The sequence below is a fragment of the Felis catus genome, chromosome C2 (genome assembly GCF_018350175.1).
Source record: "Felis catus isolate Fca126 chromosome C2, F.catus_Fca126_mat1.0, whole genome shotgun sequence".
Classification (NCBI taxonomy): Eukaryota; Metazoa; Chordata; class Mammalia; order Carnivora; family Felidae; genus Felis; species Felis catus.
This window is the reverse complement of record NC_058376.1, coordinates 147,586,735-147,614,021: the sequence shown is the minus strand read 5'-3', so window position 1 is coordinate 147,614,021 and position 27,287 is coordinate 147,586,735. Positions and strand designations below refer to the sequence as shown.

At 44.7% G+C, this 27,287-nt stretch overlaps 1 protein-coding gene across 1 annotated transcript in view; it reads right to left on the bottom strand.

Moving 5' to 3' along the window:
- Nucleotides 1-27,287, bottom strand: part of GPD1L (glycerol-3-phosphate dehydrogenase 1 like) — a 57,746-nt gene that overhangs the window by 18,352 nt on the left and 12,107 nt on the right. Inside the window, exons 2-5 of the mRNA XM_023260649.2 lie at nt 25,943-26,120; nt 17,555-17,695; nt 15,874-16,012; nt 3,461-3,573 (exon numbers count right to left, since the gene is read on the bottom strand). Coding sequence (XP_023116417.1) covers nt 3,461-3,573; nt 15,874-16,012; nt 17,555-17,695; nt 25,943-26,120 — 571 coding nt within the window. The remainder of the gene's footprint in view (nt 1-3,460; nt 3,574-15,873; nt 16,013-17,554; nt 17,696-25,942; nt 26,121-27,287) is intronic.

Below are 27,287 nucleotides of genomic sequence, written 5' to 3'. Positions count from 1 at the left end.
CAGAGGTAAAGGACATTCTGAAGGCAGTAAAATGCACTGCTCTAATATGATTTTGCAGAAAACCGTTACATTTTCTTTTTGGTTTTATCCTTGTAGTGAGTTGTTTTCAATTTTTATTTTTGTAGCTCAAACGTCATGTTTTTGAGCACAAAAAAGGGACAGTGTACATTTCTTTGATTGCTAGTATAGAGATTACTAAAGATTGTTAATTTAATGTGAAAGAGGCAAACGTGTGATACTATTTGAACAGTAAGACTCAGTTTTTGTGTTTAAAAGCAGCCCTACGCCTACGTATGCTCACTAAAAAGACTGGAAGGGTATACAAAGCATCAACAGTGCGTATCTCAGGATGCAGGGGCTATCGGTGATTTTTACTTTCTTTACATCCATCTGTTGTGTGAAACAGTGAACGTGCACTACTTTTATAATCAGGAAAAAACAACAGACTATTAATGGATGTGGGGGAAAAAAAGGCAAGGGAAAAAATTAAATTTCCTGACAACCTACAGGCCACTGACAGGCCTTTGAGACAGGAAGAGTGACCTTCCTCTAGGGACTCAGCTGCCTGGATGTTGATACTTTGCTAAGGGCAAAAGGCATATCTTAGCTTAACAACATGCCGACCTCCAGGATCCTACGTCTCCTTTAACATATAAAAATGCCTTTGGAAACTTCCTTTATCTCTACCCCCCAAATCTATGTTAGCAATCATCCTCCAAGCATATGGCCCCTGATACACATCTAAAGGGTCTCACGACTAAAAGTTTTAGTAGGCAGGAGTAAATGACATTTTCCTAACAACAGCTGGCCCCCTCAAGGTCCTGGAAACCTTGCTTCCAAAATTCCTTAGAGACTTTCCCTATCCCTAACCCCCTCCCCACTTGAAAGTAGACAGTCAGTCACCCCTCACAGCCCCAGTGGAGCTCTTTCTGCCCAGGGGTTCTGTTCCTGTGCTTTAGTGAAACCACCTTTTTGCACCGAAGATGTCGCAAGAATTCTCTCTTGACCGTTTGCTCTGAACCCCAACATTTCCACATCATCAATTACGTAATAAAAGAAACGTATGTCCATCTGTCCTTGCTTTGGCAGCCTCTGACAAGGGAGGGATTCATTCTATTCAACTGGACACAAGCCAGAAAAGTCAGGCTGTACATCGTAACCAAAGAACACCAGACTAAGATTCTTGGAACCCGCTGCCACACTCCGACTGTGCCAACATTCGCTACGTTTGAGTGATTTACTCTCTCTGGATCGCCATCTCCTTGTCCGTGTGACCAAATGGTTAGCCTCAATTACTGCCAAAGTGCCTGTTTCTCGGTTTTCAAAAATCCCAGCTCTGATGCAAGCCGACAGGAATGATGGTAACTGATCCTGTTTCAAAGGATAGCCAGAGGAAGCATGATGAATGGTCCTCAACCCCATCTGTCTCTGCCCCCCACGAACCACTCTCTGTCCTGGTAGCAGGCACAGATCCGCTTACGGGCTTCCTGCCAACAAAAATGAAAAGCCAGTCTAAGCCCAGACACAGGACCAGCATGAGGTCCCATTAGCCGAAGCTTTTCCAGAGCCCTCAATCTAGAATCTTTCTTCCCCGCCCCCCCCCCCCCCCCAAAACACCCTTTGTCCCGGGCAGGATCTCACAGCTTCTCCATCCACCACCAGAAACATCCAGTCGCTTAAAAACAATTTTGGAGCAACACAGGCTGGGGCTGAGCAATTAGGCGTTCACGAGGCCCCTGTTGTCAACTGGTCATTAGTTTAATGAAGGACTATTAAAAACACATAAAAATCTCAACCAACAAAAATAAACCAAGCAGCCAAAGCCAGGGTCTTCACTGTGTAACAGGGTCGGCCAGTCGCGGGAGGGACGCCCCACGCGGACATGCAGAAGTAGGGGCGTGTGCTGCCTGGGAGCCCCAGGCTTTGGCTGGCTTTCGTTCCTAAAATCCTCACGGTGTAAGGACCTGTGACCACACACACACACACACACACGATATTAATTCTAGAAAGTGGTGTTAAATTCTGATGAGACAAAAAGGAGGTACGTTCGACCTAGAGAGAGGGCGGGAAGGCAGTCTTTGGTTTCTCGTCTCTTCAGTGTTCTTTCAGTTGCCATTTTTACCTGCCGAAGGGAGGCGGATGAATGCCAGACTGCGTGAGTGACTTCCTTCCCGAGGTGCTCAAATTCCTGAAAAGCGGCTTTTGTTACAAAAGAAATGGCTCAAAAGGGACTCAGAGGGGGGGTATTCATTCACATTGAGGTCTTTTTTTTTTTTTTTTTTTTTTTTTGAGAAGGCAGCTCTAGCAGCTGATTCCAGGGGGAGAAGGATCAGAAAGGCCAGCCAGCTCCTCACTGGCTGTTTCCCAGAGTCAGGCGAGAGAGGGACCCACGACCGAGACTTTAATAGGCAGAGCGGAACAAGTCAGGAGCCCCCGTGGAAACCCTTCCCTTTACCCTCCCAGGCCACTGGCCAGTAGGAGCTGCCTATGTAATCGGACCATTTCCCTTTCCGGACAAAGATAAAACCATGCTTGTGGCGCCTGGGTGGCTCAGTGGGTTACGCATCCGACTCTGGCTCAGGGCATGATCTCACGGTTCGTGGGTTCGAGCCCCGTGTCGGGCTCTGTGCTGACAGCTCAGAGCCTGGAGCCTGCTTGGGATTCTGTGTCTCCCTCTCTCTCTCCTTCCCCCGCTCATGCTCTGTGTCTCTTTCTCTCTTAAAAATAAATAAACATTAAAAAAAAAAATCTTTTTTTTTTTTCCAACGTTTACTTTTGGGACAGAGAGAGACAGAGCATGAACGGGGGAGGGGCAGAGAGAGAGGGAGACACAGAATCGGAAACAGGCTCCGGGCTCTGAGCCATCAGCCCAGAGCCCGACGCGGGGCTCGAACTCACGGACCGCGAGATCGTGACCTGGCTGAAGTCGGACGCTTAACCGACTGCGCCACCCAGGCGCCCCTAAAAAAAAATCTTTTTAAACCATTCTTGGAAAAACCTTTGTCAGCAGCAGACTATTTTTCCATTAAAAAGAACAACCAACCAAACTACCAAAGCAACCGAGTAGCATAATTCAGAGGCAAGAAGTCCCTTTCTGGCTCAAGACAACATAGGAGAGAAATACATGGATTAATGGAATGCTTTGGTCTCTGGTAAAATTCTACAATCAAGAGACTTTCCACGCTTTTTAAATATTAATGCTGCCAGTTTCCCAAAGAATAAAACACCACACTTTCCCCAGATTTCCAAGTAAAAGCAAACCCCAGTGGGAGAGGAACTTCCCACCACCCAGGAAAGGCTGGGGCAAAGCCGGAAGTGAAACACAAGGCTCTCAATTCACTATTCTTCGCTGAAGCGCAGGCACGAACACAGAGCCCACTCTTCAGGCTCAGATTCAACACCGCTAACAGTGGCCGGCCGCAATTAGCTCCTCGAGCAGAAATAACAAGGCTGACTTTACCTTCAGAGCACCACAAAGTTCGACGGTGTCTGCATCATCAACCACAGTAATTCGAAAATTCGGAGTCTGCAGAAGTTCTTTGAAGAGAAGGCCATTCTCCATTATCTTGCTGCCTATGGAAAGGTTACCCAAAAAAGGCAATTGAGAGGAATGCGGAATCTTAGCTTCCCCATCTAACCCGGTTTAAAATGTTTTTCTTACTACGATATGTATCTGTATCACAGAAAATGTAGCAAATTCAGAGGAATAGAACTTGAAAATAAAAATGTTCCATAATTCTACCGCAGATGATCATTAACAATTTGGCACACATCTTTAAGTTCCTGAAATATGAATAGACATAGTTCTTCTCCGAATTGGCAACATAATATATATGTGGTTTCATAATCTGCTCTCTCCATTTTATGGCATGAATAACTTTCACTGACATAGTTTCTACATCATCTTAAATAGCAGCTTTCTCTTTTCCTGGGGAAGTGTATTCTATTTTATCTAAGTATCTTTCAATGTTTAATACCTAGCGACTTTCTGCTACCACAAACACCTATGGACCAACGTCTACGTTTACATCCGTAACAGATTTGTGTTCAAACCACCCACCCTGTCCTTTCCACGGGGAAGAGTGCATTCCTTTCCACTAATGTTAGGCTTGACCACACGGAGTGCCTGGACCGAAAGCAAGTGGGACATATTTCCGCACCTCTTAACTTCGGGCTCGGTCATGTGATTTGCCGTGGTCAACAGGACACTAGCCGACGTGACGCAGGAGGTCTTGCAGTCGGCTTGTGCAGAAGTGGGGCTGGTTTCCTTGGACCGCTGCCTTCACTGTGAGAACATTCCCCGGCTGGCCCCTTGGGCCGAGCAGGAGCCCAATTCTACCCCAGGGGTTCTGAGTCTCTATACTATGCTTCCTGAGTGTGGCCAGGGGGGGGGGGGGGGGGGGGGTAATAGAGCAAAAAAAAACCAAAAATCACAGAGCTGTATTTTTCCAATGCAGAAAAGAAGTGATTGTCAGCAATTACGAGTACATCCATAATTAATATGTGAAAAGAATCCAGGGGGGAGTGGAAAGGTGAGGGGCGCCTACATGGGGTTCATGACCATGTTCTGCCTCCTTCTGTGTTTTCTTTAAATAAATTTCCCACAATGAAATGTTTAAAATGTCTACACCCAATACTCAGAAACACATTTTCTATTCCACAAGCATTGCTATTATCTATGATTTAGCTGAGTTCTCCAAATATTAGAACTGTGTCAGTTTGAGCAAACGGCCGTCTTCCTTTTTCAAACAGTCTAGCAGACCACGCGGGTGATTCTGTGCAATCCTGTTTCATCACCTGGGTTGGGTAAACTCGCACCCCCCCCCCCACCCCCCGCCTCCACATCATGACATCATCAGGGTCTTTCTCCTGTGTCCCTCACCGTGGGCCACGGCTCAGAGCCTCCAGCATGAAGGACGATCGTTAAGCATCACAGACAAGCCCTTCGCTCAAGTCACTACAATCCAGCTGTCTGCGGCTGGAAGCGAGGTGCTGTTGTGAGCAATGTGACAGACAAGACAGGCAGGGAGGAAGGTGCTCTCCAGGTGCCACTGATACAGGTGGGGTCTGTCGGTTCCTCTGTGGCTGCAAATTACATACAGTGTCCCTTAGAGAAGTGGGCTTGGTTGACAGCAATCCCACCTTTTCTCAGATGTAACTTCAAGAAAATTATTATTATAAGTCCCAGACAGGAAAGCACTAACTATGTTATTACCAGTCCTAAGTAGTGGTAAGGCAAGCAGGGACCCAGACCAGAACGGGTAATCCCAACAGCCATGGAGAAGGGCTGCCCCAAACTCAGTATGAACCAAAAGACAGGGGTATCTCGCTTCTCTTTCATGCCAAGTTTTAGAGATAATCAGCCTGTTTATAAAGTCTCCTTCAAAACCCTCTTGCGGTTTGTGATTCCATATTTGTTTGTGTATTTGGAAGCTCCAGAAGGAGCTTATGAATCCTTGACACTTAGCAGATGCTGGATACATAATAGGTTTCGAAAAATATTCGTGAGGTGACGGTAAGTCTCTAGTTTTGTGAAGCCAGTCCCAAGAATGAAGGGAACTCTCACCGCAAGGGGGCACCACAGTTCAGCGTGCTGGTTAGTATTTTTACAAGATCCTGAAAACAAGGCTGTTTTTTCCATCTTCCTCCACAGAAGATTCAAGGGGGCTAAAACTCCTGAATCTAACCATAACTAAGAATGAGTTGGTTGCTAATATTATCAAGAAAGGAGATCTGGATTAACCACCGTGGCAACCATCCAATGCAGGAAGTTAAAGTTGATACAATTATCTAACATGCAACTCCTCTATTCCAATCTCGCCAATTACTGCAAGGTTGGCAGCCATGACATCGTTCCCCTCCCCCAACCCAGGATCCCACTGCATTTGGTAGTCACATCTCTTGAGTCACCGTTAATCCAGGACCACTCCTTAGCCTTTCATTCTTTCGTGACACTGGCATTTTTGAAGAATGCAAACGAACTGTTTTGTAACACATCCTTTACTTTGGGCTTGTCTGGTTATTTCCTCGTGGTTAATTCAGGTTATATAAGATAATTTAGGCATTATCACCTTTATGTTCTCTGTTCCTTTCAGTGTTTTACTTAATTTAATTCAAGTCACTCTTGCCAACCATTATCCAACTCAGAGAGAAGGCAGAGGACACACTGGATAAATAGAAGCCAGAGGGAAAGAGACACTTGTGTGCATTTGTCTGTTTTTACAAACCAAAAGAGCCTCATGTACCCAACTAGAAGCTTTGCTACAATGACTAGGGCTTAGAGGTATGTAAAAATTCTAGCTAAAATCTATAGGTAGACACAGGTTTCAATCAAGGACTGGAGAGGACATCTCAGCCTTACAGAAGAATGATGGCGACTAGCCATTTGCAACCAACTTAATGTGGGGGACAAAGGCAAAAGAAAAAATGAACTTTCCTTACAACTTGCAGCCCATTGACAAGTCCTTGAGAGGGGCAGAGTGACCTTCCTCTAGGGACTCAGCTGCCTTGATGTTGATACTTCGCTAAGGGCAAAAGGCGATCTTAGCTTAACAGTATCCTGACTTCCAGGATCCTGTAAGTCTACTTTAACATATAAAAATTCCTTTGGGAGGCCCCCGGGCGGCTCAATTGGTTGAGTGTCTGACTCTTGGTTTTGGCTCATGTCATGATCTCGCAGTTTGTGGGTTCCAGCCCCACATCGGGCTCCGTGTGGGCAGTGCAGAGCCTGCTTGGGATTCTCTGTCTCCCTCTCTCTGCTGCTCCCCTGCTCAAGCTCTCTCTCTCTCTCAAAATAAATAAACACAAAAAGAAAATTCCTTTGGAAACTTCCTTTATCTCTATCCCCCCAAGATATATGTTACTAATCATCCTTCAAGCATATGGCCCAGTGCTACACATCTAAAGGGTCTCATGACTAACATTTTATTAGACAGCAGTACTAAATGATCTTTTCCATTTTTAAAAATGTTTTAAATGTTTATTTACTTTAAGAAAACCACCTATTTGCACCAAAGATGTCTCAAGAATTCTTACTTGACTGTTTGCTCCTGAACCCCAACATTTCCACATCAAACTGATTGCCAAAACTGATTGCCGATTTATTATTGGCAAACAGGACTGAGTTGGAACAAACAACTGTTTTTAAATAAAAGGAATGACATAATTTCACAGGCTACACCAAAATCACAGATGGATAAAAGAATTAATACTGAAAGAATAAAACATACATATTGACTAATTTTTTTTTTTTTTTTTCCTGGAAGGATACTTAGAAACTGCTAACAGGGATTCCCTTTGGGAAGAAGGAGGAAAATCACAATTTTTTTTTGTTTGTTTAATAGATGCTATTGCTACCACATTTTCAGTCTGGCAAATGCATGTGGAAATTTCATGTTTTTTCCTTTTTTCATATGAACAATTCCTGTGACAAGACAGATTACTTTATTCCCTAATTTCTTACCATTCAGTGTTGGCACAGAAAATAGGTTACATAAGTTTAATGCTTCTTGTGATAAATGTGAGGGGTTGGCCATTTGGTGATTAAGGCTGCAGGATGTTTGCACGGCAGACCTATCCTTGGCTACCTCATACTGTGTCAGACCATATTTGATTAAAAGCGATCAATCTCGCGATTTTATATAATTGGCTCCAATCTGTTAAACTATTTGCTAAATAAATTAGATCAACCAGCAAAGTTCACAGTATCTTCCAGTAGGGCAGTGTAAGGTGGACAGCAGATTCGAGACTATTCCCTCCTGCCCAGGTGATCTTGTGTAAGTAACTCACTCTTCATCTACCAAGCAGGGAATGGACTGAAGGATTCCAGAAGCTCCTTCCTGTGCTGCTAGCCTGTAACTGCTGGAGTCCCTGTGGATTTGTCTGTGAAGAGAACTAGCCCCCTTCCGTGCAGAGGAGCTCCAGAGGTGGGCCCAGAGATTAGATGAACCCTTGTATCTTCCTTCACAGGAATGATCCTGAGTTACTGGCGAGTTAGGAATCCACTATAAAGGACACTGTTACATGTATCTAAAGAGAACGAGCTTGGAGTCAGACAGTCCCAATCCAAATCTTGGCTCAACCGATGACTGTATAATCTTGGGTAAGTCGCTATAACTCCTTAAGATTTGCTGAATGTTCTTATTGTTTTTAACTCTCTTAAAGTTTTATTTTAATTCCAGATAGTTAACACACCGTGTTATATTAGTTTCAGGTGTACGATATAGTGATTCAGCACTTCCATACATCACCCAGTGTTCATCACAAATGCACTCCTTAATCCCCATCACCTATATAACCCATCCCCCCACCCCTCTGGTAACCATCATCAGTTCTCTATAATTAAGAGTCTGTTTCTTGATCTGTCTCTCTCATTTTTCCCTTTGCTTGTTTTCTCTTAAATTCCACATAGGAGTGAAATCATATGGCATTTATCTTTCTCTGACATATTTTGCTTAGCATTATACTCTCTATATATTGTTGCAAATGGCAAGATTTCATTCTTTTTCGTGGCTGAGTAATACTGCATTCCATTATAGATATAGATATATAGATATCTCACATCTTTGCCCACTCATCAACCAATGGACACTTGGGCTGCTTCCATATCTTGCCTACTGTAAATAATACTGCAATAAACATATGTTCTTGTATTTTTTTGGGTAAATACTTAGTAGTGAGATTGCTGGGTCATAGGGTAGTTCTATTTTTGACTTTTTGAGGAAACTTCATACTGTTTTCCACAGTGGCTGCACCAGTTTGCATTCCCACCAATGGTGCAAGAGGGTTCCCTTCTCCACATCCTCACCAACACCTGTTGTTTCTTGTGTTGTTGATTTTAGTCATTCTAAATGTGGCTGAGGTATGAGGTGTGGCTCACTATAGTTTTGATTTGCATTTCCCTGATGATTAGTCACGTTGAGTGTCTTTTCATGTCTGTTGGCCATCTGGATGTCTTCTTCGGAGAAATGTCTGTTCAGGTCTTCTGCCCATTTTTTAATTGGATTATTTGTGTTGGAAGGGTTGAGATGTAGAAGTTCTTTACATATTTTGGATACTAACCCTTTACCAGATATGTCATTTGCAGATATCTTCTCCCATTCAGTCGGGTGCCTTTTAGTTTTGTTGATTACTTCCTTCATCGTGCAGAAGCTTTTAATTTCGATGTAGTCCCAGTAGTTTATTTTCCCTTTTGTTTCCCTTGCCTCAGACAACATATTTAGAAAGAAGTTGCTATGGCTGATGTCAAAGAAATTACTGCCTGTGCTCTCTTCTAGGAATTCTATGGTTTTAGGTCTCACATTTAGGGCTGTAATCCATTTGGAATTTATTTTTGCACCTGGTGTAAGAAAGTGGTCTAGTTTCATTCTTTTGCAGGTAACTGTCCAGTTTTCCCAGCACCAGTTGTTAAAGAGACAGTCGTTTTCCCCTTGTATATTCTTTCCTCCTTTGTCAAAGATTGACCACACAATTGTGAACTTATCTCTGGGATTTCTATTCTGTTCCATTGATCCATGTGTCTATTTTTGTGCCAGTACCATAGAGTTTTGGTTACTACTGCTTTGTAAGAAAACTTGAAGTCTGGAAATGTGATGCCTCCAACTTTGCTTTCCTTTTCCAAGGCTGCTTTGGTTATTCAGGGTCTTTTGTGGCACTATACAAATTTTAGGGTACTTTGTTCTAGTTCTGTGAAAAATGTTGTTGGTATTTTGACAGGGATTTCATTAAATGTGTAGATTGCTCTGGGTAGGATAGACATTTTAACAATACTGTTCTTCTAATTCATGAGCATGGAATGTCTTTCTGTTCGTGTCATCTCCAGTCTCTTTCATCAATGGTTTATAGTTTCCAGAGTACAGATCTTTTACCTCTTTGGTTAGGTTTACTCCTAGGTATCTTATTTTCGATGCAATGGGATTCAATGGGATTGCTCTCTTAATTTCTCTTTCTACTACTTTATTATTGGTGTACAGAAATGCAACAGATTTCTGTACATTGATTTTGTACCCTGTGACTTTAGTGAGTTCATGTGAGCTCATGGTGGAGGTTTTTGGTGGAGTATCATGTCATCTGCAAATAGTCCAAGTTTTACTTCTTCCTTACAGATCTGGATTCCTTTTCTTTTTGTTGTCCGACTGCCGTGGCCAGGACTGGCAGTACTATGTTGAATAAAAGTTGTGAGAGTAGACATCCTTATCCTCGTCTTCTTTCTGACCTTAGGGGAGATGCTCTGTTTTTCCCTATTAAGGATGATGTTAGCTGCGAGTTTTTCACATATGGCCTTTATTATGTTGAGGTATGTTCCCTCTAAATTTACTTTCTTGAGGTTTCTATCATGAATGGATGTTGTACTTTGTCAAGTGCTTTTCTGTACCTGTTGAAATGACCATGTGGTCTTATCCTTTCTCTTACTTATGTGAAGGATCACATTGGCTGATTTGCAAATATTGACCCACCTTTGCAACCCAGGAATAAATCCCACATGATCGTGGTGAACAATCTGTTTAATGTATTGTTGAATTTGGTTTGCTAGTATTTTCTTAAGAATTTTTACATCTATGTTCATCAGGGATACTGGTCTGTAGTTCTCTCTTTTTTCAACTTTTTAAAATCGTTATTTATTTTTGAAAGAGTGAGTGCAAGCAGGGGAGGAACAGAGAGAGAGACACACACACACACACACACACACACACACACACACACACACACACAATCAAAAGCAGGCTCCAGACTCCCGAGTGGTCGGCACAGAGCCTGACATAGGGCTCGAACTCATGAACTGCGAGATCATGACCTGAGCTGAAGTCAGATGCTTAACCGACTGAGCCACCCAGGCACCCCTGTAATCTTTTTTAGTGGTGTCTTTATCTGGTTTTGGTATCATGGTACTGCTTGCCTCATAGAATAAATCTGGAAGTTTTCCTTCCATTTCTATTTTTTTTTTTTTTTGAATAGTTTAAGAAGAACAGATATCAACTCTTCTTTAAATATTTGGTAGAGGGGCGCCTGGGTGGCGCAGTCGGTTAAGCGTCCGACTTCAGCCAGGTCACGATCTCGCGGTCCGTGAGTTCGAGCCCCGCGTCGGGCTCTGGGCTGATGGCTCAGAGCCTGGAGCCTGTTTCCGTTTCTGTGTCTCCCTCTCTCTCTGCCCCTCGCCCGTTCATGCTCTGTCTCTCTCTGTCCCAAAAATAAATAAACGTTGAAAAAAAAAAATTAAAAAAAAAAAAAATAAATATTTGGTAGAATTCGCCTGAAGCCAACTAGCTTTGGACTTTTGTTTGTTGGGAGGTGGGTTTTGTTTTTAAATGTTTATTTACTAATTTAGAGAGAGAGAGAGAGAGGGCACGCACGGGGGTAGGGGCAGAGAGAGAGGGAAGGAATCCCAAGTAGGGTCCATGCTGTCAGTGTGGAGCCTGACGCAGGGCCTTATCTTGTGATTGTGAGATCATAATTGGGCAGAAATCAAGAGTCAGATGCTTAATTGACTAAGCCACCCAAGGTGCCCCACGGGAGTTTTTTGATTACTGATTCAATTTCTTGTCTGGTTATTGGTTTGTTCAAGTTTTCTACTTTTTTCTGTTTCAGTTTTGATAGTTTATAAGCATCTAGGAATTGACCCATTTCTTCCAGTTTGTCCAATTTGTCAGCATATAGTTTTTCATACTATTCTAATTGCTTATATTTCTGTGGTGTTGACTATTATTTCTCCTCTCTCATTTGTGATTTTGTTTGTGTTCTTTCTCTTTTTGTCTTGATAAATCTGGCTAGAGGTTTATAAATTTTATTGATTTTTTTTTCAAAGAACCAGCTCCTGGTTTCATTGATCTGTTCTACTGATTTTTTTTTAGTTTCTATATAATTTATTTCTGCTCTAATCTTTATTATCTCCTTCCTTCTGCTGGTTTTAGGTTTTGTTTATTGTTTTTCTAGCTCCTTTAGGTCTAAGTTTAGGTTGTTTGAGATTTTTCTTGCTTCCTGAGGTAGACCTATATTGCTATAAACTTCCTTCTTAGAACTGCTTTTGCTGCATTGCACAGGTTTTGGACCTTTGTGTTTTCATTTTCATTTGTTTGCACATACTTTTTCATTTCCTGATTTCCTGGTTAACCCATTCCTTGTTTAGTAGTATGTTATTTAACCTCTATGTATCTGTGGTCTTTCCAGATTTTTTTCTTCTGGTTGACTTCTAGTTTCATAGTGTTGTGGGCAGAAAAGGTACATGGTATGATATCAACCTTCTTGTATTTGCTGAGGCCCGTTCTGTGGGCTAATATGTGATCTATTCTGGAGAATGTCCTATGTGCACTTGAAAAGAATGTGTATTTTGCTCTTTTAGGATGGAATGTTCTGAAGACATCTGTTAAATCAATCTGTTTCAGTGTGCCATTCAAAGCCTTGTTTCCTCGCTGATTTTCTGTTTAGACGATCTGTCCATTGATGTAAGTGGACTGATAGAGCCCCCTAGTATTACTGTATTATTATCAGTTAGTTGTTTCATGTTTGTTATTAGCTGTTTTATATATGTGGATACTCCCATGTTGGGTACAAAAATATTTACAATTGTTATATCTTCTTGTTAGACTGTCCCCTTTATGACACATAGTGTCCTTCTTTGTGTCCTATTACAGTGTGTGTGGGGTTTTTTTTGTTGTTTTTTAATGTTTATTTAGTTTTGAGAGACAGAGAGAGACAAAGCATGAGTGGTGGAGGGGCAGAGAGAGAGGGAGACACAAAATTTGAAGCAGGCTCCAGGCTCTGAGCTGTCAGCAGAGAGCCTGACGCGGGGCTCAAACTCTGAATGGCGAGATCATGACCTGAGCCAAAGTCGGATGCTTAACCAACTGCGCCACCCAGGCGCCCCTACAGTGATTTTTTTTTTAATGTTTATTTTTTGAGAGAGACAACGCAAGTGGGGGAGGGGCAGAGAGACAGGGGGACACAGGATCCAAAGCTGACTCTGCACTGACAGCGGTGAGTCTGATGCAGGGTTTGAACTCCCAAGTAGTGAGATCATGACCTGAGCTGAAGTCAGATGCTCAACTAACTGAGCCACCCAGGTACCCCTTACAGTGTTTGGTTTAAATGTTTTTTTAAATGTTTATTTATTTTTGAGAGAGAGAGAGAGAGAGAGAGAGAGAGAGAGAGAGCGAGCATATGCACACATGCAAGGAGGGGCAGGGCAGAGAGAGAGAGGGAAACACAGAATCCGAAGCAGGCTCCAGGCTCTGAGCTGTCAGCACAGAGTCTGATGCGGGGCTCAAACTCACAAACTGCAAGACCATGACCTCAGCCGAAGTCTGAAGTTCAACCAACTGAGGCAACCAGGTGCTCCTACGGGTGTTTGTTCTAAAGTCTATTTCGTCCAGTATAAGATTGCTATTTCAGCTTTCTTTTGACATCCATTTGCATGATAGATGGTTCTCCATCCCCGTACTTTTGGTCTGCAGGTGTCTCTAGGTCTGCATATCGATGTAGGCAACATATATGGTCTTGTTTTTTCATCCATTCTGACACCCTATGTCTTTTGACTGGAGCATTTAGTCCATTTACATTCAAAGTAATTACTGATAGATATGTATTTATTGCCATTTTATTACTTGTTTTGTGGTTGTTCCTGAAGATTTTCTCTGATCCTTTCTTGTTTTTCTCCCTTTCATGTTTTGCTAATTTTGTTTAGTAATATATTTGGATTTCTTTCTCTTTATTCTTTGCATATTTATTCGTGGTTTTGATATATGGTTACCATTAGGTTTGTATATAGCATCTGCATACGGCAGTCTATATTAAGTTTATGGTCATTTAAGTTTGAACCCATTCTTCTCTCCTCTCCTCCCTGTTTTAGGTATATATTATTATATTTCATATCCTTTTTTTGTGAGTTCTTTGTCTGATTATCCCTATTTTCCACAATGTCTATGCACTTAAAAAGAAAAAGAAAAAGAAGTAACAATGTCCTAAATTGCAGACATCTATAAAAATCTGGTTCCAAAGGCAAGGGAATTAAAAGCAAAAATGAACTATAGGGACCTCATGAAGAGAAAAAGCTTCTGCACTGCAAAGGAAACAAATCAACAAAACTAAAAGGCAACCGATGGAATGGGAAAAGATATTTGCAAACGACATATCAGACAAAGGGCTAGTATCCAAAATCTACAAAGAACTCACCAAACTCCACACCTGAAAAACAAATAATCCGGTGAAGAAATGGACAGAAGACATGAATAGACCCTTCTCTAAAGAAGACATCCAGATGGCCAACTGACACATGAAAAGATGCTCAACATCGCTCCTCATCAGGGAAATACAAATCAAAACCACACTCAGATATCACCTCAAGCCAGTCAGAGTGGCCAAAATGAACAAATCAGGAGACTATAGATGCTGGAGAGGATGTGGAGAAACGGGAACCCTCTTGCACTGTTGGTGGGAATGCAAATTGGTGCAACCACTCTGGAAAACAGTGTGGAGGTTCCTCCAAAAATTAAAAATAGATCTACCCTATGACCCAGCAATAGCACTGCTAGGAATTTACCCAAGGGATACAGGAGTGCTGATGCACAGGGGCACTTGTACCCCAGTGTTTACAGCAGCACTTTCAAAAATAGCCAAATGATGGAAAGAGCCTAAATGTCCAACAACTGATGAGTAGATAAAGAAATTGTGGTTTATATACACAATGGAATACTATGTGGCGATGAGAAAGAATGACATCTGGCCTTTTGTAGCAACGTGGATGGAACTGGAGAGTGTGATGCTAAGTGAAATAAGTCATACAGAGAAAGACAGATACCATATGGTTTCACTCTTATGTGGATCCTGAGAAACTTAACAGAAGACCATGGGGAAGGGGAAGGAAAAGGAAAAAAAAAAAAAAGTTAGAGAGGGAGAGAGCCAAACCATAAGAGACTCTTAAAAACTGAGAATAAGTTGAGGGTTGATGGGGGGTGGGAGGTGAGGGGGGTGATGGGCATTGAGGAGGGCACCTGTTGGGAGGAGCACTGGGTGTCGTGTGGAAACCAATTTGACAATAAATTTCATATTAAAGAAAAAAAAGAATCTGGGGCTATCTTTTCCCATGCCTGATCTCTCTCAGAGCTTCCTTTTACAAAGCTGCACGGAGAAATCATTCACATTGCTAGTATGTCTGACAAGGGTTGAGTTAAGTTCTGGAGTGGTAGATAAGCTTAAACTTGCGCAAGGCATCTGCAAATCTGGCGCTGTTACTTTTCTACGAGTCCTTTAATGTGGTACGTGGGCACCTGAGAATTCCAAAGCCCTTTTTAAAAGAAGTGAAAATCTTCACAACCCCAATGTTGTAGAAAGAGTAGAAAGAGCTTTCTATTTTAGGAAACAGGATGGCCAAATTCGTGCCTGGGTTCTCTACTGGTTATGTGACCACGGGGCAGGTAACTTATTCACTGAGCTTTGGACTATTCACCTGAAAACAGGGATTCTCCCCACCAATTTTTATCATTCCAATTTTGGGTATATGGGTTGTTGAACTGAGCACTGGAATCCAATGAGGATCCAGATACTGGCATTTGTGAATTTAAAAAATCTGGGTTTTCTAATGCCAGGACAGCCCCACCATGGATGTAATCACCTGTTTGTCTGTGTCAGCAACTTTGCATTTTTGGATCATGGCAGGTCAGAACGGTCTCCTGGCTTTCCTTCATTCTGGAGGCTGGTGAAACATTTTTGTACCCCAGAATGGCCTCCCTGTATAAAACCCCCACCCCACTGAATATTCACTTCAGGAATGTTATGGGGGCAAGGAAGAGTCCGCTACAAAAAATAACAGAAATCGAAAATGTATGTTTTAAAACACCGAATGTCTGGGCTCCCAGCCCCTCCCCGCCCTGCAGCCAACCTCACCGATGGTGGTCTCACAGAACTTCTCTGCAGCCACCTCGCTGGCAATGTTGGCTCCCATGAGCACACTGACGTCAATGCCCATCTTCTCCCGGATGATGTCGGAGATGAGCTTCAGCCCCTCAGGACCTTCGTCTATGCCCTGTAAGGATGCCAACAAGTTAGGGGAAAACAAACGACCGAATGAAAGAGGCATGACACAGTCACTTTGTAAGTAACAGATTCAGGCAACCAATGGCGTATGCGATGTGGAAAAAAAACAGCGCTTATAAGAGTAACATACACACCATGTATACAGTGTTAAAAGAGTAGCAATAAAACGCAAAGAAAATAAACACACGTAACCACCCAGAACATGACCTACACCACTGAAGTCTTGTGTGTCCCTTCCCAAGTTCATCCTCCTTCTCACTACTGGTCCTCACCCCTACTATCCTGAAGGCTGTGTACTCTGCTCCCTTCTGTTCTTGACCATTCTGCCACATAAAGCTATCCCTAAATATGTGAGGCCATTATGCCTGCTTTTGAAAGGCTGTAAGTGCAATTGTACCTTTGGTCTGTGATGGGCTCTTTGGTGCTACATTATTAGTTTAGAGATTCATCCATGTGGTTACATGAATGCTCTGGTTTGTTCCCATTTACCACCATGTAGTATTACCGCTATTCATTTATCCATTCTATTGATGACGGACGTGTGAGTTATTCCAGTTTGCTTTCATGAACATTCATCCACGAACCCCTCTAAAACACAGTCTCTCTAGAGGTTCCTAACCTTTTTACCATGTGGCCCCCGCATCGTTTTATGGACTCATTCTCAGAATCTGATATGCATAAAGCAAAATGCAGGAGATTACCCAGGAAGCCAATTACGTTGAAATTTAGTTATCAAAGTGCTAAAAAAACAAAACCAAATTTGTGACAAAGTAATATACATGCTATTTTATTAATGCAATTAGAAAGATGATGCGGCAGGTTTAACAATTACCGTAATTTCAAGGTAGTGATCAGCATAAATGACACCTGGAGATAGCTCAAGCCATTGTACAGTGGTAGGAAAATACCCGTGACCTCTACTGAGAGCAGGGCCACAGGCACTGCTTAATGCCACTGTGACCGAAAACCTGGCTTTGTGGCTGGCATTCAAAACCAAAAGAAATGCCCATTTTAGTCACAGGTTAAAATGAATAAAAACGTAATTTCTCTCCCCACATGAATTCTGTCTGTGGACCTCTGGGGGTGGTTTGTGGACTTCTAGTTAAAAACTCCTTCTTTGGGGAATATATCCAGGAGTGGAAACAAATGAGGATTAATTTCCCAGCAACACAAACCACCAGTGATTTCTAGAACACAGCAGAGACCCATGTCCTGGACAGGAAGGTTCATCAGGAGGAGCCCACCCTCACATCACTGCCACCGCTAAAACCCGCTGTGATCGAGAGCGCCCCCCCCCCCCATCCCCAACGCTGAGCTCAGCTAGCCTCCTGGGATGTGTTAATGATTCCCTTCCAGGCATCTTTAAAACAAAAACACAAGAAAACAAAAAACTGCCATAACCTCCCTTTCAGATCCTATTTCCAACAGATGGACGTGAGAGGATGTGAAATTCCCCTGTAACTGGACATCCGGCCCGCTTCCCGCCCCGCCCCCCGCCCCGCTTCCCTGCCTGGGGTCAGAGGCACCTTACCTTGATGAGGGTGATTCCCAGGGCTTTCTTGGGCACTCTCCCGGTGATCTCATCACAGATTCTGTGAATGAACTGGTGGGGAATGACAAACACCAGCAGGTCTGCATCCTGCACGGCCTCGCTGAGGTTTGGGACAGCAATCTGCAGCGGTGAGGAAGAAACAGTTACTCCCACACCAAAATAGGCCTCGCCCAATGATTTCATCCACTGACTGTTTATCAGATGCCTACTGTGCGCAGAGAGCCGCGCAGACAGATGGGAAAGGCACGCGGGCCTGCGCTCTGCCTTCTCCTTCAGGACACGCATCTGAAGCTGGGGGGGGGGGGTGCTCCCTCTGTTGCTTAGCAGGTGGGCAAGTGACTTACCTTCTCCATGCCTCAATTTCCTTACCTATAAAAGGGAGTCATAATAATGCTGTATGTGTTGCTTCCCCCAGTCCATTTTCTGCCTTTCTTTGCCCTGCTCTGTTCCCCAAGGGGCTGCTTTTTTTTTTTTTTAATTTCAAAGAGAGAGGGCATGAACAGGGGAGGGGAATAGGGAGGGAGGGAGGGAGGGAGAGAGAGAGAGAGAGAGAGAGAGAGAGAGAGAGAGAGAGAGAGAGAGAGAATCCCAAGCAGGCTCCACGCTCAGTGGGGAGCTCAACCTGGGGCTCAATCCCACAGCCCTCGGATCACGACCTGAGCCGAAATCGAGAATCAGAGGCTCGACCGACTGAGCCACCCAGGCACCCCACCCCCACCCCAGGAGGCTGCTTTCTGTGGACTGTTTTCCCTGGAGGCCCTTGCTCTCTGCCTTCCACTTGGCCTCAGCCAAAGTGGGGCACCGTCAGGAGATCTAAGGTTGGGAGGAGAGACAGGTCAGGGTTATTTATCAGCCTCCCGGGGCTACTCCTGCCCTGGCTTCATTCTAGTTAAGCCTCCTGGCAGGCAGTCCCTCTTCCATGTCCCTAAGCTCTGGCCAGGCTGGTTTGGTGAGACCGCTCTGCCCCCTCGCCCTTTCACAGGTGGTTATGACTGCCTGCTGTTGCTAAACTCTGAGCGCTCCAGCAAGACCTTTTGGTTTCCTCGACCCTGACCATAGCTCTATAAACAGTCCCGCACCAACGTCTCCTAGGTGAGGCACTTTGAGAGTGCTGTGGTGAATAGTAAGTGGTTTAGATCGTGTTTGGCGCTTGGTACCCACTCCATCCCCGTCAGCTATCATGGCGATTGCTTCCCTTCAGATGACTATGAAGATGGATTTTAGAATCGGACACAGGCAGAGAAACACACATGCACGCGCCCGCGCACGCGCACACACACACTCGAGCGGAAGTAAAGGCGACCGGCGGGGACGTGGGGCCACGTGATCCCTAGCAGAAGACTGCTTACTGCTCCCTGATGTCTGATCTCCCCTTCTTCCTCAGCACAAGAAGCCTGAGTTTGGAGCCAGGCTCATAAATGCCCAGAAAGGTTACATTCCTCAGCTTCCCTTGCAGCTAGGTGCCCCGTGTGATTAGGTTCTGACCAACGGGGTGTCAGTGGAAGCGCTGTGACTTCTGGGAAATCCCTGTTGTCAGGGGGGAACGTGAAGAGATGGCTGGACAACGAGGAAGAAACCAAATGCTGCGATGGCAGAACAGGAGGATCACAAGAATCCCTGACACCATTAACACGTCACTAATACGATAAACATCTCTTACACGAGACGGGAAAAAGCAAGTATTTACTTTCCTTAGGTCACTGCTATGATAGGTCTTCTGTCACATGTACCTGAACCAGACTGTAACTGATACTCCCATTAAGCATTGCTGGTTCCCCAAACGAAGCGACTGGAGGAAGATTCTTCTCTGAGGACGTGCTATGGGCCACAGGAGCGTCATTCGGGATGGCTAAGCCTCCTGGGAAATCTAGTCTGGGCGTTGTGATGGAGACCGCCAGCTCCTCACCAAAATTCCTTCTTGCCTTCCTCCATAATCACAGAGCTGGAAGCTGGTCACTAGTCACCCCGCTAGAGACTACATTTCCCAGCAGCCCCTGCAATTACACAGGCCAAAGACCAAGTTCCCTTGCATTTGGAGATTCTACCTCCTCCAAAAGAGCAATTTCTTGATCAATCCCATTAGCCTCCGAATGCCAATTCCCAGCTGCTTTGTCCTTGACTGACAAAGCAGTTTATGCTCTTACATTTATTTGCCTGTGGTCCCACCCAGTGCCCTCCCAGACTTTGTAAAAACTCTGCTCCTTCACTCCACCTAGGGTTGCCGGCCTTTCTTAGGAGGGGGTTTTCAATCTGTACACCCTCATACAGCGCCTGGCAGCCTGAATTTTAGTTAAAATCTTTTTTCTTCTCTAGACCTATTGATCCTCCTCTTCCCCATCCATATCAACATACACACACACATGCACATGCATACATGTGCACACACCTCCGTGTCTGCCTTTTCAGGGCATTTTCCAACATGGTGAAATGGAAAAGACCAGAACCAAAGAGAAAATATGGAAAAGATGTACATTTGAGTCCCATATCTGCAAATGATCAACTGTGTGACCTTGGACAAGTGACGTATCTTCACTGACCTTAACCACCCCATATACGAAGGGGTATAAAAATCACTTTTCCTACCCAGATACTTCACAGAGACCTTTCAAATTAAGTAATATAAATGACAGCACTTCAAAATGATATGAAAGAGATTGTTTATCAAAAAATCTACCCGCTTTAGGGGTGCCTGGGTGGCGCAGTCGGTTAAGCGTCCGACCTCAGCCAGGTCACGATCTCGCGGTCCGTGAGTTCGAGCCCCGCGTCAGGCTCTGGGCTGATGGCTCGGAGCCTGGAGCTTGTTTCCGATTCTGTGTCTCCCTCTCTCTCTGCCCCTCCCCCATTCATGCTCTGTCTCTCTCTGTCCCAAAAATAAAATAAAAAACGTTGAAAAAAAAAATTAAAAAAAAAAATCTACCCGCTTTAAAAAAAAAAAAAATCTACCTGCTCCCCACAAATTCTTACCTTATTTCTTTTTTAATTTTAGAGAGAGAGAGAGAGAGAGTAGGAGAGAAGGGCAGAGGGAGAAAGAGAGAGAGAGAGAGAGAGAGAGAGAGAGAGAGAATCTTTTTTTTTTTTTTTAACGTTTATTTATCTTAGAGAGAGAGACAGAGATAGAGCACGAGAAGGGTAGGGGCAGAGAGAGAGGGAGACACGGAATCCAAAGCAGGCTCCAGGCCCCCAGCTGTCAGCACAGCCCCACACAGGGCTCGAACTCACAAGCTGTGAGATCATGACCTGAGCTGACGTCAGACACTCAACTGACTGAGCCACCCAGGTGCCCCAAGAAAGAGAGAATCTTTTTTTTTTCTTAATTAATTAATTAATTTTTTCAATATATGAAGTTTATTGTCAAATTGGTTTCCATACAACACCCAGTGCTCATCCCAAAAGGTGCCCTCCTCAATACCCATCACCCACCCTCCCCTCCCTCCCACCCCCCATCCACCCTCAGTTTGTTCTCAGTTTTGTTTTTTTTTTTAATTTTTTTTTCAACGTTTATTTATTTTTGGGACAGAGAGAGACAGAGCATGAACGGGGGAGGGGCAGAGAGAGAGGGAGACACAGGATCGGAAACAGGCTCCAGGCTCCGAGCCATCAGCCCAGAGCCCGACGCGGGGCTCGAACTCACGGACCGCGAGATCGTGACCTGGCTGAAGTCGGACGCTTAACCGACTACGCCACCCAGGCGCCCCTGTTCTCAGTTTTTAAGACTCTCTTATGCTTTGGCTCTCTTCCACTCTAACCTCTTTTTTTTTTCCTTCCCCTCCCCCATGGGTTTCTGTTAAGTTTCTCAGGATCCACATAAGAGTGAAAACATATGGTATCTGTCTTTCTCTGTATGGCTTATTATTTCACTTAGCATCACACTCTCCAGTTCCATCCACGTTGCTACAAAGGGCCATATTTCATTCTTTCTCCTTGCCACGTAGTACTCCATTGTGTATATAAACCACAATTTCTTTATCCGTTCATCAGTTGATGGACATTTAGGCTCAAGAAAGAGAGAATGTTAAGCAGGCTCCACACTCAGCGCAGAGCCCGATGCAGGGCTTGATCCCACAATCCTGGGATCGCGACCTGACCCAAAATCAAGAGTCGGATGCTCAACCCACTGAGCCACCCAGATGCTCCAAATTCTTACCTTTTAAGGACTCCACCCATCCCTGTGTCTCTTGTTAAAAGACATGCAAGGAAGCTGCCAGCTGGTCTGGATTTCTTTCTGTCTCTTACATTTCCTTCTTGAATAAATCAAACAACTTGTAGTTGGCTGGGAATGCGATGGGTTTCTAGAGCAATGGGACTGGGGGCTCACTTAGCACGTACAGACAGTCCACTCTCCTTGGTGGAGTGCTGAGGGTTTAGCCCACAGAAGCAATGTGTAATACGAGTTATATTTGTATGGTTCACATGGTCCATTCACAGAACACTATTCCTCGTGCACAGTATCAAAAGAGCTCTCCTCTTTGGGATGAGCACTGGGTGTTATATGGAAACCAATTTGACAATAAATTTCATATATTGGGGGAAAAAAAAAAAAGAGCTCTCCTCAACTAGCCCAGTAACTGGAATACCTTCTTGCAGAATAAAACCTTTAGCTAAGACTTTGCCTATCTTTTACTCTCAACAAAATCAAGACACTTTTAGAAATGCTGACCTAGTTCACAGGCTTTCTGTCAAAATCTTTCCGAGGGTGTCCACCATTAAAGATCCTGAAATACATTCAGAAAGACAACTCAGAACAAAAGGGCTTGCCTTACCTAGGTAAGGAGGAAAAATAATCAAATCAGAACCAAGGCATCATGGTTGGTCCACTTAATGTTCAGACTTTCAGGGATCCAGGGCTCTTGGTCCAAGCTTTTATACACACACACACACACACACACATATATATATCTCATATCATATCATTATATATATATAATCATTTAAGACTGAGCTGGTAAAATGTATGTGGAGAAGCCTAAAGGTTCTCTTGTATCCTCCCGGATTAGTTATCACTGTAAGTATATGGACACCCTGGCCTAGCTTGATCTCTGGTCAGCTAACTGGACACCCACAGGGAACCCACCTACATTCTTGAGGGAGCGAGTATTTAGGTTAAACACAACAGCATGTGAGTAACACACATAGCAAAGTCGCAGCTGGCACACAGCAGAGGTTCAAAAATATTATGGTTCCCTCTTGTTCTTCTAATCTGCATTTTGGCCAAGATCGTAAGTGAAATTTACGTCCTTGGCTCTACATTCAGAAAAATGATCCTCAGATACAGACAACCTTATCTGAAGAGTGTTACATAAATATGCCACTGCTGGTAAGTAAGGTTGCTTCTAGAGAAACACAGCTGTTAACCGCCTGGATTCCCCAATACTACACCAGTAAATATGAACTTCTTATGTAGGCTGGTGGTGCCCAAAGGGTGGTTCCTGAAGCAACAGATCACCACCGCCTGGGAACTTGTCAAAACTGCAGATGTATGAGGGGCACCCGGGTGGCTCAGGAGGTTAAGCGTCTGACTTCAGCTCAGGTCATGATCTCACAGTTTATGGGTTGGAGCCCTTCGTCGGGCTCTGTGCTGACAGCTCAGAGCCTGGAGGCTGCTTCGGATTCTGTGTCTCCCTCTCTCTCTGCCCCCCCCCCGCTTGCACTCACACACGCTCTCTCTCAAAATAAATAAACAAAAATTCTTTTAAAATGTGAATCCTCAAACATGCTGGGGGGAGTCCAGACTGGTACAACTACTTTGGAAACCAGTGGTGTGATGTGGTGAAATTATAGTTGTGTGTTCCCAGTGACCCTGCGACGCCACCCCTACGAACGCGGGCCATGACAGCAAAGCGCTGGAAACCATGCCAATGTCCGAACCAGAGAACGGATACATTCACTTTCACGAACTTACAGGGCTTCAGATATCAACAGAGTCCTGGGAGCAGCTGGTACTTCCTTTCCTCCCTCTGTCCACACACAGGCACATGGGTGGGTGGTGGAGTCAGTCAGTGTGGGGGTCGGGCTCTGAGTGGCAAAGGCTGTTGACTCCTCTAGGTTACTTCTTTCCCCTCCTCCTCCCTCCTGGCTCCCATGCTCCCAGGTAAGGGCTTCAGCTTCACAGACCTACTTGGCAGGTTCCCCTCCCCAGCACTCCTTGAGCACTGCACCAGGAACTGCGGAAAAACAGAAAACTAGAAAGTCAGGTTCATGCACTCAGGAGTGAACAGGTACATACGGGCCTGGCACAAAGCACAGTGGACGGAACGTACTAATAAAGCATGTAGTTTACAGAAGGGAAGGAACCATCGATCTGACAAGAATGAGAAATGAAACTCGGGAATTTCCTCCTCCAAGCATGGGTCAGAGATGACCTCAGAGGCCTTTCACGGCAGTAGGAACAGAGGCTCCCTTTGTTCCTCCCCTCGGATATTTGGACAACTTAACTTCTGAGCTCAGAACCATAGGGATCCTTTCTCTCCCTGCCAACAACACTAATAACTGCCCGGCCCCAGCGTAGTGATACGGAGCAGAAAGTTCTCATTGTCCAAAAGACAATGGATCCAACAGGATGCGTCCACCAGGAATCAAACCCTAGCCTCTAGCCATGTGACCCTGGGCAGGTTCATTAAGTTCTCTGAGCCTCAGTCTCTTCCGCCATAAAATCAACACCATCGTTCTAATAGGAAAACTGATAGTATCAACCTAAGAGGGTTACTGAGAGCATTAAATGAGACAGGATATATAAACTACTTAGCACAGTGCTTAATAGCAGGGTACCCTGTAACCAAAAGCCAAACATCAAGGGTGCCTGGGTGGCTCGGTGGGTTAAGCATCTGAGTCTTGATTTCGGCTCAGGTCATGATCTCACGGTTCCTGAGATGGAGCCCCACTTCGGGCTCTGCGCTAATAGCCCAGAGCCTGGTTGGCGTGCGTGCTCTCTCTCGCTCGCGCTCTCTCTCTCTCTCTCTCTCTCCCCCTTCTTTCTCTGCCCCTCCCCAACTCATGCTTGAGCTCCTGCACTCTCTCTCTCTCTCTCTCTCAAAATAAATAAACATTTGGGAAAAAAAAAAAAAAAAACAGGCCAAACAACAATCTTTAGTGAGCAAGGTCTTTGCATCTCCAAACTTCCTGGCATGTATCAGTTTACAAATCTGTCCCCCTGCTGGGCTCCTTGAGGAAAGCTGCGGTTGGTGGTTGGTCGGTCATCTTCTGCCCCTTCCTGTCTCTGACAACTGTCACTGTGCTTTGCAAGAGCTGTACATGCGCATAAATGTTGATAAGTATACATAGGGATGAGTATTTCATTAACAAAGCAGAGTTTTTCAGGTTAACCGGAGAATCAGGCAGATAGGAATCGGGCAGTCACAATGGTCTGCTTTTCAGACTACTGCAGAAAACCACCAAGGGGCGAATCTGGCAACAGAAGTTCACAGATTCCACGCATCTCAGGCTAGCAGCACAGTGCACGCTTTTTGTTCCTCTTGCTCATTTCTTCCTCCCCCCATTTCCTCCAAGTCCCTGGAATGAGGCCAGGCAATTAACCTGTATTTTTCCCTCTCAGCCTAATAAGCCTGAATTTTAAACTGTCAGTCTTACAATTTTCTATTTTCTCCAATCTCCGTCTGTAATTTAGGCCTTGACCCTGATTTTAATTACAGACCGTTGCATTAGCGGTCCTCACAAGTAGACTCAAGTCTATGTGCTTAGAAAGGGAATATCAGGACAGGGGCATCACAAGTGGCAGAAGGCAAAGGTTGTTAGTTCGTTCCATCTTTGATGGGACCGACACTTTGAATGCCAAGAGAGTAGCCCGCGATGGGCTGAACTGTGTCCCCTCCCCCCAAAAGTCGTATGTTGAATTACTAACCTTAGTAGCTCGGAATATGACTATATTTAAAGACAGAGTCATTGCAGAGGTGATTACATTAAGATGAGTTCACTAGAGTGGGCCCTAATACAACATGACTGGTGTCCTCGTAAGAAGGGGAGGTTAGGACACAGACACACAGAAGGAAGGCCATGTGAAGGTGCGGGAAGAAGGCGGCCATCTCCAAGTCAAAGAGAGCCTCAAAAGAAACCAGCCTGGCGACACCCTCATCTTGGACTTGAACCCTCGAGAACTGTGAGGAAATAAATTTCTGTTGTTTAAGCCACCTTTCCTATTGTACTTTCTTACGGCAGCCTTAGCAAACGAATAGAAAGCCCATCTTCAGAGTCAGGCAAACCAAAACTGACCAAGCCAAGAAGCTGGTGGTAGAAAGAACAAAGGAGGAAGGGAGGAAATAGTTTTCCCACTCCCCCAAGCCCCAAGTGCGAACTCAGCCAAGCGTAACTTTCAGAATCGACCCAAAGCACTATCTATCTATCCCAAAGTCTTACCACATTTTCTGGCAGCTTGTGTCCTGGGAGATATTTCACATTTTCGTGGTCATTATTTATAATGTCTGTCAGTTTTCTCCCATTAACGGTTTCTTCAAAGACCCACATCTTGACTGTGGAGGCAAACTTCTTCAGTTTCTTGACATTATTACCAATTATTTTTGCAACAGCTGAACCCCTACAAAAGAAACAGTGAAGAAGAAAGAAATTAAACTCACTTGGGCAGAAGAGAAAAAGCATTCAATTATAATTGAGAAGAATCCTGTTCTGACTCTGATTCAAGCACTGGGTTTATAACTTAACAGGTGATGTCCTATCAGCCACAAGCCATTGGAAGCGTAGTTGTTTTCACCTGGAAGGAACACCCTCCCCACCGCCCGTGATCAGAAAAGCCCCCAGCATTTGGTACAAGGTCAAAAACAGCACCCCTTGAAACTAGTGAGCATCAGCCTATCTTAGAAGACAGTATCACAGGCAGAAGAGAAACCCACCTAGAAGACGACATAAAAATAAAACCTGGAGTGTACCCCAAGCCTCCGAGGCAACCAGGCTCTGTTTCACATCCATCCTGAGATTAAAATGTAGCTACCGTAGTGGTGAGGTGCGAAGGCCTAAGTTACAGTCGTAATGGAAAGACAAGGACCTGAGTGACCTCCAGAAAAGGAGCAGGGAAAGGGCGCGAGGCTCAGATGCCTGGGTATTCGGTCCCCCCAGCAGACGCCCACCCAGCCGGCCTCTCTCCCAACAAACTCCCGGTTATCCTGCATCTCTGTTCCCCAAGCACATTCTGGTAACTAATTGGCATCCCACAGGCTTTGCCACAAGGGAAGAGAAGGCACTCCAACTAGTTGACACGGGTCGTCTGGACAAGGGACACGGGTCTGGGGCTGGTGGCCAACGCAGCAGCTCTGTTCCTGGTCAGCCTAGGCTTCTCTGTGCCCATCTCATGACGCTGAGTGCACAGTGGGCCACGGGCGGCTGATTCGGCCGGGATGACTATGAATGGAGAAAGTCACTTTCCTGGTGCGGGAAGCAAGTCCTTCTACCTCGTTCACGTCTCTGAGTGGGTGGTAAGCTTTTGAGAGCAGAGAACACATCACCTTTTCTCTGAATCACTGGCATCTAGCCCAATGTGTTATACACAGTAGGCGCCCAGTAAATATGTGATAACGGGGATGAATGAGTGCACGGGTGATTGGATGAGGTTATTGGTGAGACCAGGGGGGAGGCAGAACAAGATCCCTGGATGACCTCGCGTGTAATGTAACTGGAGTTTCCCTACTTATTTTTGTCATGTCATTTTCAGCACCCACGAACCCCAAAGGATGTACAGACACGGTCCGAT